The sequence below is a fragment of the Wasmannia auropunctata genome, unplaced genomic scaffold (genome assembly GCF_000956235.1).
Source record: "Wasmannia auropunctata unplaced genomic scaffold, wasmannia.A_1.0 LD336106.1, whole genome shotgun sequence".
In the NCBI taxonomy this organism is placed as follows: Eukaryota; Metazoa; Arthropoda; class Insecta; order Hymenoptera; family Formicidae; genus Wasmannia; species Wasmannia auropunctata.
The window spans coordinates 2039873-2058415 of record NW_012026784.1 but is presented as its reverse complement, the minus strand read 5'-3'; the positions used below and the strand labels follow the sequence as shown (position 1 = coordinate 2058415).

Genomic DNA, 18543 nt, shown 5'->3' with positions numbered 1-18543 from the left:
AGAATCTTTATTAATTGAAGCAATTTGTGAGGATACCCACAGTTTATCGGTTATAATCGCGTACAGATTCGAATGCGCTGCTTGCAGAATTATGCGGTGGAACTACAACGACGCATCGTGTCGAGCCCAACTCAACGTAGGACCGCAAAAGGATTAATTTACAATTACGTACCGCAACCGCGGCGATACACATCGAATGTATTTCGGCGAAAACTGCGAATCGGGATAAGCGATTTGCCGGTTAATCCGTCTCGCGCTATTTTCACGAAATTTTTGTTAACCGTAATGGCAACGTATTAGCGAACCGTGTCTACTGAGCGAGTAAAAAGCGTAACGTAACGGTGGTTTTTTTTTTCAATCTTCAACCGCGTATATATATTATATTAATACACGCGAGAGGATCTTTCTCAAGGCTGAAATCGCTCGACGAAGAACGCGCGTGAAAAAACGCGCTCGGTACGACGCAAAATCTCGTGTAGTATTGCGATGCATAATAAATCGAATGTTTGCGCAACAGCCGGCGCTACATCTACCCGATGGATGATTAACGTATAACATTTCCGCATCACTCTGCGCCGTTGGAAATAAATGCAAGATGTAAACGGCAGCGAAATTACACGATCCGATTACGCGATCGCCTTTCAGCTTTATGAATGAGACACTGCACGCCAAGACGTTCGCGCGCCGAGGCGTCCTGAAATCTTTCGTTCGCATCGGACACGGCGCACGTAGCACGTGCTCCGATCTGACATTTCTACGCGGCGAGGCGCGGACCCGCGCGATTTCCAACACGTGTGGAGAAAGCGGATAGATTAAGTACCATACACTTTTTCTTTCATCCCATCTGGTTCTCTACTTTACGGGTCGCCATTCAAAGTATCAATGAATTCGAATTATACGAATTTTTAAAGCAGGCAACGTGAGTGAATTACTTTACAGAGACAGGCGCGACTTTCGAGATTAATCCACAATCGAGATAAGTTACCGCTTCGTAGAACGTGATGATGAAAATAGAGTTGTCGTATCTACTTTCGATACAGCGCAGGCAATCATCTTTGAAAGATAAACTTTATACGTAAGATAACAAGTTTTATGTGTCGCGCGCAAAACGTTTATCACGCCAGCAAGTTGCGCAGTTAACTGAATAAGGCGGAACGATCGAACGAAGTTGTATTATACGGTGAAGATTTTTACGACCGCGCCGAAAACGGCGGATCCAGGATTAATATTGCTCACTAGACAGAGAGAAAAGATCGTCTCTATATCGATCCGGCAATTTGGCGGCGCGGAGATGGCTGGAATCGAGACGAGGGGATCTCCGCAGACAAGTGGTTGCGGCCATTGTCTGCGACGCTGCCGCGCGCGAAAGGCAAATGAATCTCCCCTCTCGCCATTCATCCCGGACGGTTTAGTTCGCTCATATTAGAAGACGCCGCGGCAATCTCGCCGCATATATACCTACCTATCTGCCTGTCTGCAGAATCGCGCGCGAGTGGCAGAATGGGAACGCGACGACCAACGTCGAGGAACGTGTATATATGTATACGCTATAATCTGTCGCCGGGATCGTTGTCCCACGCAAGCCACGAAGAAAGCGACTTCGAGTTACTCTCGATTTCCCCGCGGCGTGCGACAACGCGTTGTCGTGACCGTGTCGTGTGTTTCAATTACGCATATCCGCTTGACTTCGGAAAACTACTGCGGGAAGGCGTCTCTCTCTCTTTCTCTCTCTCTCAAGGCGCGGCCAAGGATAATTCTCGTCCGCGAGAATCCTGGCGCCTCGGAAACGAGATCTCTTGCATGCGATGCGTTTGCGTGTCGACGCCGCGTAATCGAGGACTCGCGTAACGCTCGCGGCAGGGTCCCCTCCCCCCCCTCCTCGTGTTTTATTCGCGTGCGAATGAGAATATCGAGGTATCGCAGGCATACCCGGAACGAGAACGAGAGCGCAAAAGTGCCCGGGGTTTATCGACACGATCGTGTTTGCGATACGCGCCGGATGGTGTAAGGAGGAGCTCTGAATTCGAAATGACGAAATAAAATTTGCGTAGTCCGTCTACGCGTATATCGTATTCGTTGGATCGTATTCACGAGCATTATACACTTTTGAGCTTTTAGAGCTTATTCACAACTCGTCCTGTAGTAAATGGAAGTTTTAATACATGATATTGTATAAAGTTACGTAAATTTTATTAGCAATAGAATATGAGAAAAATTTCAATTTTTCATTCGTTAATCTCGTATTGTACTATTCTCCCTAATTGATATGCATCACACGTGTGCAATGCGGGAGAGTGAATGGATGAAGAAAAAACTACGACATGACAACCGCATTATTTCATTAAATGTAAAATTGAAAGAGCAAAACAATGTAAGTGCCAAAAACACTTTTTACAATTTTTTCACATTTTTTAAATCTTTCCTATGCAGAGAAAATGTATTTTTCTAATTCTATTGTATTATATTATTTCTATTTTACTTCTACATTTCATTTTCATCAACAAATACAAGGTAAAATAATCTTTCGACTTAAATAACTCTCCCGGAAAGAATTTTCGAAGGGATCGTCCTCACATATCCCCATTCATGTTTCGCAATCTATTTTACGTCGATATTTATCGGAGCGAAACGAGTTTTTCAGAGGGTATACGCGCGATGTGTGTTTATCGGAGTGAAACGAGTTTTCAAAGAATAACTCGATATCGGAGTGGATAAATAGAATAACATTTGAGCGAAGGAGAGAGATCCTCTTCAGGATCTAGGTTACGCGTGACTTCTTAATGACGTCGTTTCGTTTCGAAATGGAGCAGTCTGTCCAAACGCTGTATGACGCGTATGATCGTGATTAGAGCAGGAGAATGCACCGGTTGAGAAATCTCCCGCCTGTTTCGAAGTGATCCCGTTGATCGTCACGATAATCAGGGAAAACACGAAGCAGTATTGGCTGCTTTCTCGCACTACGTGCTCATTTGATGGTCATATAATACTATCTCTCGGCAATTATAACGCGGCAAATGCACGTTGGTTGTGCTCCACTTTATTGTTACATAATCCATGAGTTAACCGATAACGAACATTGGAAATGGAATAATGGATTAATAGTCTTTCAACAGGGAAAGAATAATTAGAAAATATTATGAACGTGAAAATATTATGACAATCAAAGTTTTCACGTAAATAGCTTAGGTAAACAATAAACTTGTAATAATAAGATTGTTATTTATTCATTTTTAGTGACATTTTTAATAAATTAAATATTAGTTTTTTAATTTAATTAACATTATGTTTTACGCACCCAATCTTTTCGATTATCATTATGTGCAGAGGTACACGCTTCTTAAAATGGAAATTATTCATGCGATGTAATAATTTTTCATTATTGTTTAATTAGTAATTCATAATACATAAAAGTCAATAGAAATTCCACTTTATTGGTGCGTATATTAATGCTGCAAATTATATCAAAAAACGTAATAACCTATATTTTTTTATTAAAGTATAAAGAAGATCAAGGTTCTAATAAGTCAGAAGTTACTTAACATGACTTATTATTCTTGATAGAAGGCAGTGACGCAATTTATTATCCTTACAAGAAATGTACGACAGCGTCACGAATGTTCAGGAAACTTACGAGCGGGTATTGCATAAATCAATCACAGCAAGAAATAAACGTGATCAAGATAGTCAGAGATCAAGGATCGGAATTTCTTCGCTGATCTCTGCGAGATAAATATTGTATTATCTGAAAGATAATGGAAGATTCACGTAATTATTCTGGCTACATTCATTATGCCGATATGCGATTCTGAAATATTATATTTAGCTGAACATTCAAAATCTCTAATAGTGTTATATGTACATTTCTCATAACACAACTATATATTTTATATTTCAAATATTAATAATTATTATCAAAACTATAAATTTCGAATATATTTCTACGGAAAATTTAAACAAGATTTAATTAAAATTTGTTTAGCATATAAAATATTATCAATTCGCAGAATATACGTAAATGAAGCACTACGTAAACAGAAGTTTGTAATTAATTTCTGTTGCAGCGTGTTGCAGATTTTAAAGATACGCAGAAGTATCAGTATTTAATCGTGATGATAACAAGTTTATATCGTGTAAAAAAAATATGTAATTCCTATCATCAATTATCTTGATATCACCGATTTATTACAATGACCGAAGACCGTGAAATTCATGTGATGACCGTTCAAACGTCTGTATCGATTGCATTTCGATAAGCCTGTTTGTTCAAGTGTGATGAAACACACCTCTCCCTCCGGGGAAACTAACTACGTAGGAAGTTAACGAGTCGATAAACCAAGATTTACAACTTTATTACTTCCCCAAAGCTCGACCCGGATTCGTGCGCGAGAAATTCATTAGCTTATAATCCTACGCTACGATATCGTTACGAACATCCGCGCGAAGAACATCGAGAAATGTTGGACGAAGCGTTTGCAAGAAAGTGCATTCTTCGCTTCAGACATTACCATCTGCCTCTGCGTTCGCCTACGAATCGATTTCGTCAATCCCATTTTTAAATGGTACAGAATACTCATTGTTCTCGATAATGGAATTCCGTCTCGAAATTAGGCGATAATTCAAACATGGATATAAGTAGTGATTTGAACATTAAATAATTAGTTAAATTATTTCTCTTCCCGTCTCTTTCTTTTTAATGTTAATCCGTTTATAACATTTCACATGGCTTTTTTTTCTACGTGAATGCGATTTGATTCGTCGCTAATGCCCGGCCATCAATCGTTAATTTGTTAGTATAAAATTCGAAAATCCCGCGGGCTATTACGAGACAGCTCGTATAATTCGCGAATATTGAGATTTACAGACTCGTTTGGCAATTCCGGCGATATCCTAGCCGGACGCCAGTATAAGCGAGATTAATTCACGAATAATTCCCCGTCGACGAACAGTTCAATCGCGAATATTCGAGGACCTCGGTCACGAGAAAGTGATGATGCTTACTATCCGACAATTGGCTACGTTGAGTCGACGAATGTCTACTCGAGCGCTGAAGATTACTTATGAAAATCGGCTGTGATTTGCATCACAAATAATTCCCGCGATTCATGCCTATCGCTGATTCCGATTTAATCCTACAACGCAATAATGGAAATTTATCAGTTCGTTAACCGGTTAACCTGAATATACGCGAGATTGACTAATGATCAATCAAGTGAGACACTCAATGATGAAGAATAATGTGGTAGACGTACATTAACTAATAATGTACATCGAATAGTATACATTATACATTATATAATATATATATATACATATATATATATATATATATATATATATATATATATATGAAGAAATTTCTTGTGAATACAAGAAAATATTCACATTAAGGTCACTCCGCCGACGCGGCGCTTGATGCCTCTTTTAGATCTTCTTCTCACGACACTAAGGTCTCCTTCTCGCATTAAACTCACTCGTGAAAAACACTCGCGGGAAATTATAATCGTGTGCGGACTAATTATGTTACCAGTAAGAGTCTTTTACAAGATATTTTACGGCACTCATGTTTACACAGTCCATAATAATATATGCAGTTTCATCGAATATCTCTTTGTTTTGAGTGAATCGGAAGACACAATAATTTCGAGCAAGGGTTAATAAGGATTCATGCCACGATGCATTTGTCGTGGGAATGTTGCCCAACAATGCCTCAACGAGATCCCATCTCATCAGCACGTTGGAAGCGCAACTACCAGCTTGAATTAGGATAATATTCGAATGAGCTTTAAGAAAAGTCTTTTAGTCCGATTACTTGGACAGCACTCCCGAAATTAACGCGCGTCGAGCGCCGTACATTAACCGACATGTTAACATTTTTTAATTTAATTACTTCGTACTATACATTCACGCTGAATATTCTGTACATTTTAAATTAATTTTGACAAGAGGCCTATCATCGCATGTTAAATTTTAACATTTATATAACAAATAATTTTTATATTATTTAAAATAAAATTAATGCACTGTGTAAATTATTATTACTTTATCAAATTTTTGGTACAATTTTTGACATTCCGAAAGGAACAAAGTTATGTAATTTTAATAAAATGGGAAAATAAAATTTTAAATCATTGCAAAGATTGTTATTATTATATATATCTTGAGGTTTTCATATTAAAATGTTTATTTTTTAATTAACTTTTATCTCTAATTTTGTTTCTAATTTATTTGTAATCTCAAAATGTGCTATTAAAGTATATAAAATTCGCATATCAATCTTTAATGAGAAACATAATAATTCGATATTCAATCCTCGGAATGGAATCGGACTAGCAAGCTCACAGATCGCGTTGGGGTCAAATCCGATCTACTCATGTTCGCTATTAATCATGCACTGCGTGATTCATGAATGATTGAATATCCGCGAAACGGAGACGACCGCGAGAAAGTGAGTGAATCGGTCCGTGAGTCCCCTCGATTTCTCCGCCGAGTGCCAGCCGCTCGGTGCTGATGGAAATGACGCCATCTCTCATTACAGCCATTCATGTCCCTCGTAATAATTACGCTACTACGCGGGTAGTCACGCGTCTGGCATTTCTGTCGTATCCCGCATGCAGCCGGCCAGCACTTGTTTTCATGGACGACGTTGCACGCCTAATTGGGGAGATAATTACCACTGTACAACCGCGGAGCGAGTTTCGGACATGTCGGAACGAGCGTGCCTCTCCTATTGACTCTCTCCCTGACATAATTAAGGCAATTTATCAATTAATTCATTCGAAGACTCCACGACAATTCGTGGATTCTACGTCTCTTTTGACAAGCAAGAAAACATTTCGTGTAAAATAAATTGGATTGCAACACAAAAATCTCAAATTCAACGAGATTATTATAAAATCAATAAATATTTAATAATAACTACAATTTTTTCTCTGATCTAAAATCGAATAAACGAATTCGCACTAAATTGTGATAAAATTACAGGTATTTCGAATTGATAATTAAATTTTCCTAAAATCTGTAATTATTTGGCTGCTGCAAAATGACGTACGAAAAATTCATACGACAGTCCAGATTAACAATTGTACGTGAAACTGAAAATGACCGGTGAATGTGAATAAAGACTGCAGGGTTTAGTATTCGCGCGTTGTTTAATAATGTATATTAAGTGGCGTGTAATTAGCGCGAACGGGGGCGACGCGCGCTGCCGCGGAGTTGCATTAATCTCGGCACGCGTCGCATCGTGTCAGCCGCGTAGCAATTGCTGTACCAGCGACGCTTTTCAAACCGACGTCGCTGTTGTACTCTGGGCGATGTTAGCCTTAATTCGCACGTCTTCCCGACATTCCCTTCTTGTCACGTAAAATATTAAGACGCGAAATATCTCAAATATCTCGCGACGCTAGGTATAACAAGAAATGAGATAGAGAAAGAGAGAGAAAGAGAGAGAGACGAGAGCACTCTGCTCCTCTCGGATATTTCCAACATACTTTTAAATTAAAGTCCGAGAAAAAGTGGAGCGCGCAGAGAGATAGAAATTGGAAACATGCGCAAATGTGCAGGTTGACATATAAAGAGATTGATGTTAAATTACGAGATATATTGTAATTTCCTTTTGGCGGTTTAATAAATATACATAAAATACATTTTGCGATTCTCAACTGAATATTTTTAAAATACGACGCAGCAGTGGTGGTTCACATACGCAAAGAATATTAAACGATACGAGACGAGAGTATTTAATCCAATGTTATCTAATCACTTGAGCAAACTGCCTGCGATCCGACTGTCGCAACGTGACGTTATCTCGACGATGCGTTTTGTACATTGAATAAATGCACAACTCTACCTTCCAACGATTCCATTAACGAACTTGACTTGCCTGTTTCACTGTCTCTCTCTCTCTCTCTCTCTCTTTCTCTTTCTACTCTCTTTTGTCCTCATTACACGCTTCCCTGTAACATGGAGGACTTTCACGAGTCCATAGACACGTTAACCATTGGGAACTCCGAAGTTTCCCGGTGCGTCACGCGCGCGGAATCTCTCACCGGTCGTTGCACCGCTCAACCGCATTTCCGTGGCGCGAATGCATCCCGCGTGCACATGCACCGGTAGCCAAGGGGTACGTTACGGTGCCTAACAGAGGGATATAATGCAGGGAATGCAATGGAGCATCGAGGTGGAAAAGACAATGCGGCAGATAGCGCGGAATGACAGAAGATGGGAGACAGCAGTAGAGAAAGAGAAGGAGGACTGGAGAGAGCACAGCCGAGATGGATGATAAAGCTGAAATATAGGAAGAGAGAGAGAGAGAAATAGATGAAAGACGTGTCTGCTAAAGTCGTGTCGATGGATCCCGTTGTCGTTTGTACTCGCATTTATTGTGCCGTCACGACTCTCTGCACTGAGCGACGGCGCGAAGGAGAGGCTGCTGCCAAGAGACGAGAGTGGAGAGGAGAGCGTTTCACGCAACAGGCATGAGAAATATCCGCGGAAGAGTGTCACGAGCAGAGAGACGCGTCTCTGAACATCTCTCGTTATTGTAGGGAGGACGGCTTCGCGAAAGCGAGACGCATCGCCGCACCTAAAATAGCATTCTGAAAATGTTCGAGTATCGGAGTTGAATGTCTTCGAGTAAAGAGCGAGAGAATTATCGAGGAGTATTTACATCGAGCCATAAATCTCAATCGCATAATACAAAAATCAAATAAATTTCATGAACAAAAAAAAGTTCGTCGCTTGCAATGCGCTTCCACGTTTTGTAAGCATGATGCGTATTACAGTTTTCATAAATTTTACTTAAAATCAACCTTTGAGACTTGCTTGATAATCCTACGTCGTGTCCGCTTTTCTGTTTCTCGAAAATGGCGGAGATTCAGTTAAACCGCGATAAACCGCGGTTAGCGTTAACCAATATTTATGGTGTGCTGCGAAACAAAGGTTCGCCGAATTCCGCGCGTGGATTACGAAAGAAAGCAATTAGCCGTACGGCTAATCAAAACGAATGATCCGCGGAAGAGCGGCGCTCTAAACCCGGACAGGCCGACAATAGAGAAGACAAGGTTACTCCGGGTTACCTACTTTTAATTGCGAGCACGTTTTACGCTCGACGGAGCGCGCGTCGCACCGGACGGAGCTATAAATTTCCAGCCCGAGCGCGTATCCCCGCTGCAACCACAAAACTAATTAGTCCGGCAGTAATTAATCTTTCATCCGCAACGCGGGCGACGCACCTGTCTATCGTCTCCCGAACGAGGCAATCGCTCGGCGCGATTTCGTATCTCTTCGGCGAAACGATCGCTCGGAGGCTACTTAGAATCGTTTCTCGATATTGCGATACCGCCCATGATATTGCTCCGACATCGCGTTTCTTTAAGAACCACTTAGGTGGAACACAATATTTGATATCAATAATATCTCTAGCCGTTACTATACGATACAATCTCTCTAAATATTGCTGTCTTATCACGTTCGCTATCACACGCCACATATGTCCCTTGTGAGAGACCGATATCGCATGTGATTTAAAATTACTCTTTGAAATACATAATATAGCTGATCTAGAAAAATATAGAGTATGTAAAATTATTATTCAAAAAATTCAATTAGCCTCTTTAATACATTCTGTGTGTATAATCGCAGAATACATGTTATGTTAAATAAAATTATTAAAAATGTAGCATTGTTTACAATACAAAAATTTTTCCAATTCAACCGTGTGGAATGTAAACACATACCCACCACTCCTCCTTTTTAAGGTTCATTTAGCTTAAAATAGGTTTTCACTCACGAGTGAATTTGTCTCAAGTCTCTAATGATGCGTAATTAGTCGACAAAGTTGTCGACTTCCACCGGATTGCCCATGACGATTCGTCGTATGGCTGCATGCGCGGAATTTTACCCGCAATTAACTCAACACCGTCGCGTCCTCGAATTTCCCTTAAGTGCATACCGTGTTGTTTATCGCCCCTTAATTGACACAATGCGATAAGACACATTATCGTCGTCCCACTTTCTAATGCTTTTCGCAATCGCACCATGAACGGTTTACGTAATCTCCAATCTGGGACAAAAAGTCTGGACGTGTTTGCTAAATTTTAGCTCAGCGATTTTTTCCGTGTCAACACATCAAAAAATCAGGGCAATGATACATTAATACGTTTCAAATTATGATTATATGTATAGGTAAAAATAAAACAATTTTGCATTTTACGTAAAATCTATGAATTTTTAATTTATACTAAATATCTAAAATTAATAGTTGTAATTAATTTAAGTACATTTTGATGCATAGTTTTGACGACACAGAGTTTAGTATATTTTTATTATAATTTTAAGTGGTTTTTTTAAATAATTATAATTTTTCATGCATTTTCAATGATCTTTATCTATAGTAGATTATTTAGGAGTATTCTGACTAAATTAAAATTGCAATTATATTACAAATAATTTTTCAATAAATTAACAATTTATATGTATAATGTACAATTTTATTATTCGCAATTTCTTATTGAGGCCAATTAAAAATTTAACGCAAGAAACCTATTAAGAGTAATAGGAAAATTATGGAATCTTGAAATACTTTTACTTGAAGAAGAAAGGAAGTCTCACAAGCACGTTTACCGCCGCTGTGCGATCCAATTAATCCGCGTCGGATAATTATTTTCTGCCTCCCAAGCGAAGCGTGCGCACTCCGGCTTCGTGAGAATACGACGCGGCGCGGCGGCGTGCGATCGTAATTATCTACAGTTTATCTAGGAGCGAAACGAAGCCGGGAGCTCTCTTATCACGGGACAATGGCACATCCCCCGCCGCAATGTGGACAATGAACTTCCGGTGTGCGTTTCACGCACGCGGGGACACATGGACCGGCTCGCGTTTCAATTTGTATCGTTACGTTGCACCACCGCGATATCTCATCACGCACATATGATACCGATGCCCGGTAGCGGACCCGATAGATGCGGGTCGATTGTGAAAGGGAGAGTCGCTCTCCTACCGGTATCCCCGGTATTTGTATTTTCCTTCCACGGGCCCGATACGAGCGCGTATTAAATTTACATAAATCAATATTAATATGTTAAACCGCTATCTACAATACGGAATTTTGTCTAACGCGATGTCAGAGATAAATTATTTCAACGGTGACTTTCTTGTTTGATTTACATAATTAAGATAATGCCTTGCTAAATTATACGCGGTATACCGACAGTTACAATTAACAATTCGTTAAGTATGCGGGTTTGCCTCGTGACACATACCGTCGTGCCAATTAACTTATAAAGGAAGTATCTACTTATTTCCGGTTTACAAAAAAAAGCAACTTTTAGAAAATACCTATTATAATTTTACATATTATTCGAATTATTCAAATGTTATTCCAAACACATATTATTCATGAAAAGAAAGTAGCTCTTAAACTTCCTCATATTTACTTCTTTTTAATTTAATTTAATTATTAAGAAAATTCAATTTGTTTGGTCTATACATATTCCACAGTTACTTTTTAATTAAAACAGTTTCTATTGCTTTTTATAACAAACTGGTAAACGTTCAATATTTTTTTTAGCTTGTGACCGAAATTGAAAACTTTGTATTATCCATTATTTACACAGTAAAACAAATATGGCATGCAGTTAAAATATGCATATCCTAAAAATATATAAAATATAAATAAAAATGAGAGAGAGAGAGAATTTTATTCTTTGTGGATTGCATTGCTTTACGTTCATTGGAAAAATAAATTTTTATTAGCATTTCTCCATTCGTTCGTTTAAGGGTTAATAAGCCTGGATCAGTAGCGATGCGTCAGCAACGATCGTAAGTAAAGGAGGAATGCGCTCGTCAAGTGTCAGAGAATCGTTGACACGATCGTGTATCAAAGCGTCACCATCAATGAACGAGAAGGGATACGAGGTCGTCGCCGTTATCGCTCATAGTAGTAGAATTTCTTCCTAGAACCGAACCGATGACATATAGATAACGATTAGTCATCCGGTCGATTCATTAATGCTACGCCAATCGAATTAAGGCCGGGCTTTTCTCGCGTGCATTAAGTGGGTCGACCCTGGATGCTGCTGGCTGATTAGCTCTCTCACGGAGCTGACTGCCGACGTTTCTCTCCCTCTCTCTTTCATCTCCCTCTCTCCCTCACCCCCCCCCCCTCCCCTCTCTCTCTCTCACTCTTTCTCTCTTGCGTCATCATAGTATCGAAGTCGACGACCTAGTTTTTCTCACCTCTGAGGTCAGGCGTACTGTGGAGCGTAAAGGGGTCCTCCACCCCTGCGAGTGCTCTCGTTCGTTTACATCATACTCATATTTAAAATAAATTTTACCAACCAACTTTATTATCTCGCAAATTGTTCATTTTATATACGCAATAATACGTAGAACAAACAATTTGCAGCGCCACATCTTTTATATTATTCAGTAACATTAAAAAAACTTTTGTAATATTCAATATGTTTTGACATTTTATTGAATTCTATAGGATTTGAGTTTCTATTGAAAATGTTTCTAGATTTTCTGTTATGCTCTCGAGCAATTATACTAGTTACAACATTATACATTAGTGTAAAATCTAAACTCTTGGAGTGACAATTAAATGTGTAAATAGATTGAATTGTATAACAGATTAATTGCAGCTTTTACTTTCGTTTTAATCGAATATATTTTTTGATGACAATTTCTGGGATAACTATGCTTAATAAAAGGGTCGCGGATATTTATAGGATGGAACCAGGGTGCTCGCACAATTCAGGGTGTACCAGAAATCGATGAGCTTTCGTGCGCGCTCGCAGAAGGCACCAAGAGCAGTTTCCCCTCTCTCTCCGCAAAATAATATACTCTCTCTCTCAATGTATTTCAACATTGCGTAATGAATATTAAGTATATAATAAACTACTTCGTACAAGTTTCATCTTTGTTATAAAAGAGCGTCGCGTAATAAAAAAAGTAGGTTGCTGTCATAATTTTTTAGTTTTATATGTGGCGAATTTCTTACAAGCTATTTTTATAGCTGCTATGTACCTTGTTATTAACGATCATTTAAAAAAATGATATTAATAGAACAAGATCAATCCTCTTTCAATAAATCAAAGTGCAGCGCATTCACGAAACAGTCAATTTTTTTTACTTATATCGTTTCCTTTTTCTTTGACTTCCAGAATACAATGAACGGACCAGTTTATGCGTCATCTTGTCCCGCATTGCAGTCGAATCTGTCGCTACACAGCTCATCCTATTACAGCGAATATAGCGGCACCACGCGAAGACGGCTATCCTCCACGGGCGAGGCGGATACTTCCGCAACGTCGAGTTACGAGGGTAGCGACAGCTCCGAGAACAGCGACGAGTCTCGTCTCGATCCAGTTAGCCAGATGGAACGCGAGCAGCTCGAGACTTTCTTTCGCGGATTAAAATCGCAGGTGAGCCTCGCGCGAGACGCGATAAATTATACACGCGTGCAACTACAAACGCGTTGATTAAGAAATAATAATATTAAGCGGATTTGTAAGATAAATCGTGTGCATACATAAGTGTTATGTAAAATATGGCTAAAATATGTATTCGGACCCTGAACTACATGTGATACATTGTTTAAGGGTTAATATCTGGCGTTTCGTGCTCCGCAGGTATTCGTCTGTGAATCACTGGCGAACCTGTATCTCGGTAGCGCTTCTCAGACAGAGAGGTGGGAGCTCCGTTTCACTGGAATTCCCGTGGTGGTTCTCGATCTTGGGGAGACACGATCAAGATCCAAGAGACGGATCCAAATCTTACTGGCAGAACGCGGTACATGCTTCACCCTCTGGCGCGAAACTATCGACAACCTCTCATCGTACAAGGTGGAGTATCACTGTTGATTAATTCAAGTTCTAAACAACAAGCTCGCTCGTCTCTAACAATATGTTTTCCGAAAGAGGGATTATTATAGAAGTTACGTAAAATATATATACAATACCCAGCATAAAAAATTAACAGCGATAAATAATAATTAGGTATTCAGTCTCAGACTATGATGCAAATTTCGAGATGCAATATTAGGGGCAGACTGTCTGATTCATTTATGCGTTCGAACTTCTTGTTTACCTCGTTAGATAGATTACGTCGTGCTACGTTACAAAGCGGATTAAATTTCAGTATCGGACATTTAACACCGTTTCGAATTTCTTGCTTGTGCTTGCCAGACGAAACAAAACACAAGTAGTCTAGCGTGATATGAATCGCGCAAGTACTTTTTAAAACTTTAAACGACTTTAAAGGGATTGCTCGTCGCGGAGAAGTGCAATTTGCATTATTCTTGATCTTTCGCGTTCTACGTGATAAAAGCTATTGAAATGCTTGCAGGTGTCCGGGCCAGCCTTCCACACGATGTGTCTCTCGTCGGATCACACTCGCCTGGCTGGGCTCAGTTTCGACAACTCGAAGGCGGCGAACGATCTGTGGCAGCACATAGAGCGCCTCGTGTCCTGCCCGGAGAACATCAGCCTATCGGCGCCTGGTAAGAAGAAGAAGAAGCCAGTGCAGAAGAAGGTGGTGCTGCCGGCCAAGAGCAACATCAGTCAGCCGTGTCAGTTCCAACACGTGACCAGCGTGGACGCGGCCGATCGTTCGCGCTACTTCTCGCTGCAGACGCTCGTGCCGGCGCTGAACGAGCTGGAGAGCTCGCTGGAGGCGAACTTCTGAGACAGGCCCGACGCCTCTAAGCTCTCATAGGGTCGACGCAGCAAGACGCCCGATCCCCGCCTTCTTCTTCCCCGGAAGTAATCCCCCCACCGAGGGAAGAGGGATCCGGTTAATGTCGCGTGCGAGAGAACAGAAGTCCTACGAGTACTCGCGCACACGGGCGTCTCGGATCGCGAATAGCGTTGAGAGCTGCCGAAGGGAGGCGAACACGCCGGAAGTCGACACTGCGCGGATTCTATTGGAAAATCCTTTTATCTTCTTGCTCTTCCTCCGAAAGTAGTCGTAGAAGATCTAAGACGGGGAGGAGATATATCGACGAAGCTTTAACGACGACGAAAAGAGAGAAGGCGGATACATTTCTCGAAAAGTCCTCGCGGACTCCTGTAGTTTTACTCGGATTCATCTTTATCTCATGTCTCTTCCGGTATAATCAGCCAACTAGTTAGTAAGAGAGTTAACGAAGTTAAGTAAGAACGCGCTGAATTTCGATTCTCGCGTTATCCTCGTTCTCGCGCATCGACCGCGGATCAGCGTTCCGAAAAGCGAGGAACCGAGAAGCTCGAACTTCGAAGGGCCTCGGAGAGACAAAGAAAAGCGCGAGAGCAATCACTGGAGGAAGGAGATTCGCGTCTTCCTCGAGATAGACTAATCCGTTAGTGTCACGCGCGCGACCTACGGAGATTGTCCGCGGACCAAGGCGGAACATTCATCAATCCTTCTAAGGACACTCGAAAGTGACCGCGATTGATGCCCGCGACTGCGAATCCTGACTGCACAGCTCCGGGCGAAACAGAAAGTATCCCCGGGGCTTTCCGGTGAGACTCTCCGAGAGTCTCGCGTCACGCGCCGTTCCACTCTCTTTCTCTTCGAAGAGTCCTTCGAGTTCTAACTATCGATATCGTGAGATTTATTATAGACGCAAAGAAAGTCTCTATCGAACGTTATACGGCGATAAATTATCTATTCGTGATAAACGTTCTCGCGTTCCGGGGGAACGCTTTTGATAGATTATTTCATTGTCATTAATGCACCGCGCATATCTGGTGTTGAACTTTTAATTTCTAGATGAAGTAGGGAAAAGAAATTAATCAAAAGAAAAATTGAAGATGACGATATATAAATGATAGAAATAAAGATTCATTTTAATCACGTACATATAATACATTTACAGTCTCTTTAATTCGTGTAAAGTAGAGAAATTTTTGTTTTATTTTTTTATTTCGCGCGCGTACACGACGATTCCACATGTACCTATTTTTAAAGGATCTTTAGAGAAAAATCAGGACGGCCGTCCGTCTTGTCGCACTTTGCAATTCGAATGCGGCGATGTGTAATGTGAGGGGAAGAACAAGCGCTTTCGTAATGGAATGTCAAAGACGCGAAACCTTGACACGAAAACCAAACAGCGGGGCATGCGATTAGAAAGAATCATGCAAATATATGCAAAATGTACTTCCGGGAGGCATCATATCGATTGTATACACGATGTTGTTTGCTATTCACCGCGGAAAGAAAGCTTTCTCCCCGACGGAGGAATTCATACGGAGGTTGTTCCGTACAGTTTGTAATTAAAGGCGTCGCGCTGCCGCGGTGAAAACGGCGTCAAAGAGGCTTTTAAAGTGCACGATGTGAATAATTGCGTCGTTACGAAATTAAGTTTAATGCTTTCCCCGACTGCATTCACCGTAAAATGCCAATAACTTCAGAAGGGAAGACTTAAAGAATGGAATGGCAATTATCTTCACAATTAAAGGAGAAAAAATCTATTTACTTTACTGTTAATCAAAAGGCAAGACCGGTCGCAGATTCAACGTATTGTAGCAGCAACGTGACTTTAGATCAGCGAAGAGTTGGGGCGTTTCGAAATATTATGGCATAGTAATTAAAATAACGTTAGACAAGACGTCAGAAAAGAAACTGAAGAAGAAGAGCCAGTTCTTCATAACGTAGAATGTTAACGTAAAAATCATTGACGTTTATATGTTGTGGATTCGTTATAATTAAGTACGTAAGATTGATGCGCGATTTCGGTAAGCGACATAGGAGTCGATAAGTCAAAGAACGAAATACTGCCGAACACACAATTGAAATGCAAACGCCACTAAACTAATTAAGGCTTACGAGCGACGAGCACTGGAAACGAACATTGTGCCAAAACGTAACTGAAATAATAAGAGGTCTTAATTAATTGATATATTCGAAGAATCGAGTATCATGCGCTTCCGCTTGATACGATGACTTGACGAAAAGCCAGTCCACATAATTAAGACTATTACAACAATCTAACCAACGTGTTTCCCAGTAGGCTCGTAACGTTCGCGTATATAACACATTACGATGTTCATTAGATAACTAATTACGTAGAATTAGTCGGATTGACGTGTCCATTTATAGCAAATCCTACTTCCTACCCCACGAGTCGTTAATGTGTCCGTAGATTTCGGTAGAAATTTTCGATCTTGTTGTCGACAACGTGTACGCTCGATAAAACTGTTAAACTACGAACATCTACACAATCATCAATTCTTATCCAAGTGAAATAATATTAAAGAACTGATTTTTAAGTAGACATTCTTGGGTCAAACTGGGACGTTCCATATTGCAGTAAAAATATTATTCTTGCAAGGATAATTTAATTTCATATTTCGAGCATACAGCTCTCCATAAATATGTCTATCTATATGCATTATATTCTTTTAATGCATTCGTTTATATCTTTATAATTACACAATTTGCATTGAAGTCTCCTTTCAATCTTTCTTTCGTATTATTTCACTTAGACGTACTTGGTCCATAACTAAACATGAAGATGAGTATTCTTCCCGAGAAAGAGTCGCGCGCGCGAAAGAATGTCGTTTTTAACGACGTTTGCAAGAAGACTGGTTTCACCATCCCGCGAATGTAGGCACACAGGTTAACAATAGGCACCTATGTAGTAGTAACGGTCATTAAAACGACTTGATTTTAGCCTTTAGGATCATCTAACGTCGCGAACGTCCCTTCAGCGTCCCATCCTCGTTTATATCGCTTTCCGAAACTTCCGTTTCGCTGGGCGAAGAAACGCGCACGCGTGTTTCGCTTTATAATCCATTGCGAATCAAACTTTTAGCGATTAAGATTAATTAGCGTGAATTAGTAAATATCTAAGTTAGGCTCGCCCGGAGGAATCTTTTATCGTATTATATTAGCCGAGACGTATGTACGTATGCTTTCCGCAGGATTTATACGCATATGTTTGGTCACGTGAGTCGTAAGTTTTCTTTCGAGAGAAAATCTGGGCGATTATTCTATAGACATTTTAAATAGATACCGTAACTACGAATTAATACTAATTTCATTATCTACGACTGTGATATAAATATATGTATTTGTATCGTTACGTTTCGTAACAAGTATCCGCATTAATTAATCACTTGGAGACATAAGTTTATGAATATTCTATGTAATGATAATTATTGTGCTAATAAATAGTATTCATGAAACAAAGTACTCCGGATTTACTTATTACTGTTTAAAATACTGATTGAAAAATTTAGAAATTTTTCCATATAAGCAATTATCATTACTATAATAAATGATAATCTAAATATATAATAATACTATAATAAATGATAATCTTTAAATTAATTGAATTCTTATTTTTCTTGTTGGTCTCAAGTCAAATTGCACATTGTTTCCATTCTTTCTCAAATATTTATTGCCTAATCACTTATTATGTGCTGCATCAATGCTTATAATTGTGCTGAAGTGGCTGTACAAGCTTTAAAGCTGGCGCATCAGTCACTTCCAGCACAATCGAATGCTAGACTCTGATAGATTCTACTTATTATCAAAAAGCAAATATTAAATATATAGATG

General features: G+C 39.9%; 1 protein-coding gene across 1 annotated transcript in view; it reads left to right on the top strand.

Annotated features, from left to right (window-relative positions):
• LOC105452052 overlaps positions 1-18174 on the top strand; it is a 45052-nt gene extending 26878 nt beyond the window's left edge. Inside the window, exons 2-4 of the mRNA XM_011692868.1 lie at positions 13164-13424; positions 13632-13844; positions 14347-18174. Of these exons, the coding sequence (XP_011691170.1) occupies positions 13170-13424; positions 13632-13844; positions 14347-14685 (807 nt within the window). The 5' untranslated portion in view covers positions 13164-13169 and the 3' untranslated portion in view covers positions 14686-18174. The remainder of the gene's footprint in view (positions 1-13163; positions 13425-13631; positions 13845-14346) is intronic.
• The last annotated feature ends 369 nt before the right edge of the window (positions 18175-18543 follow it).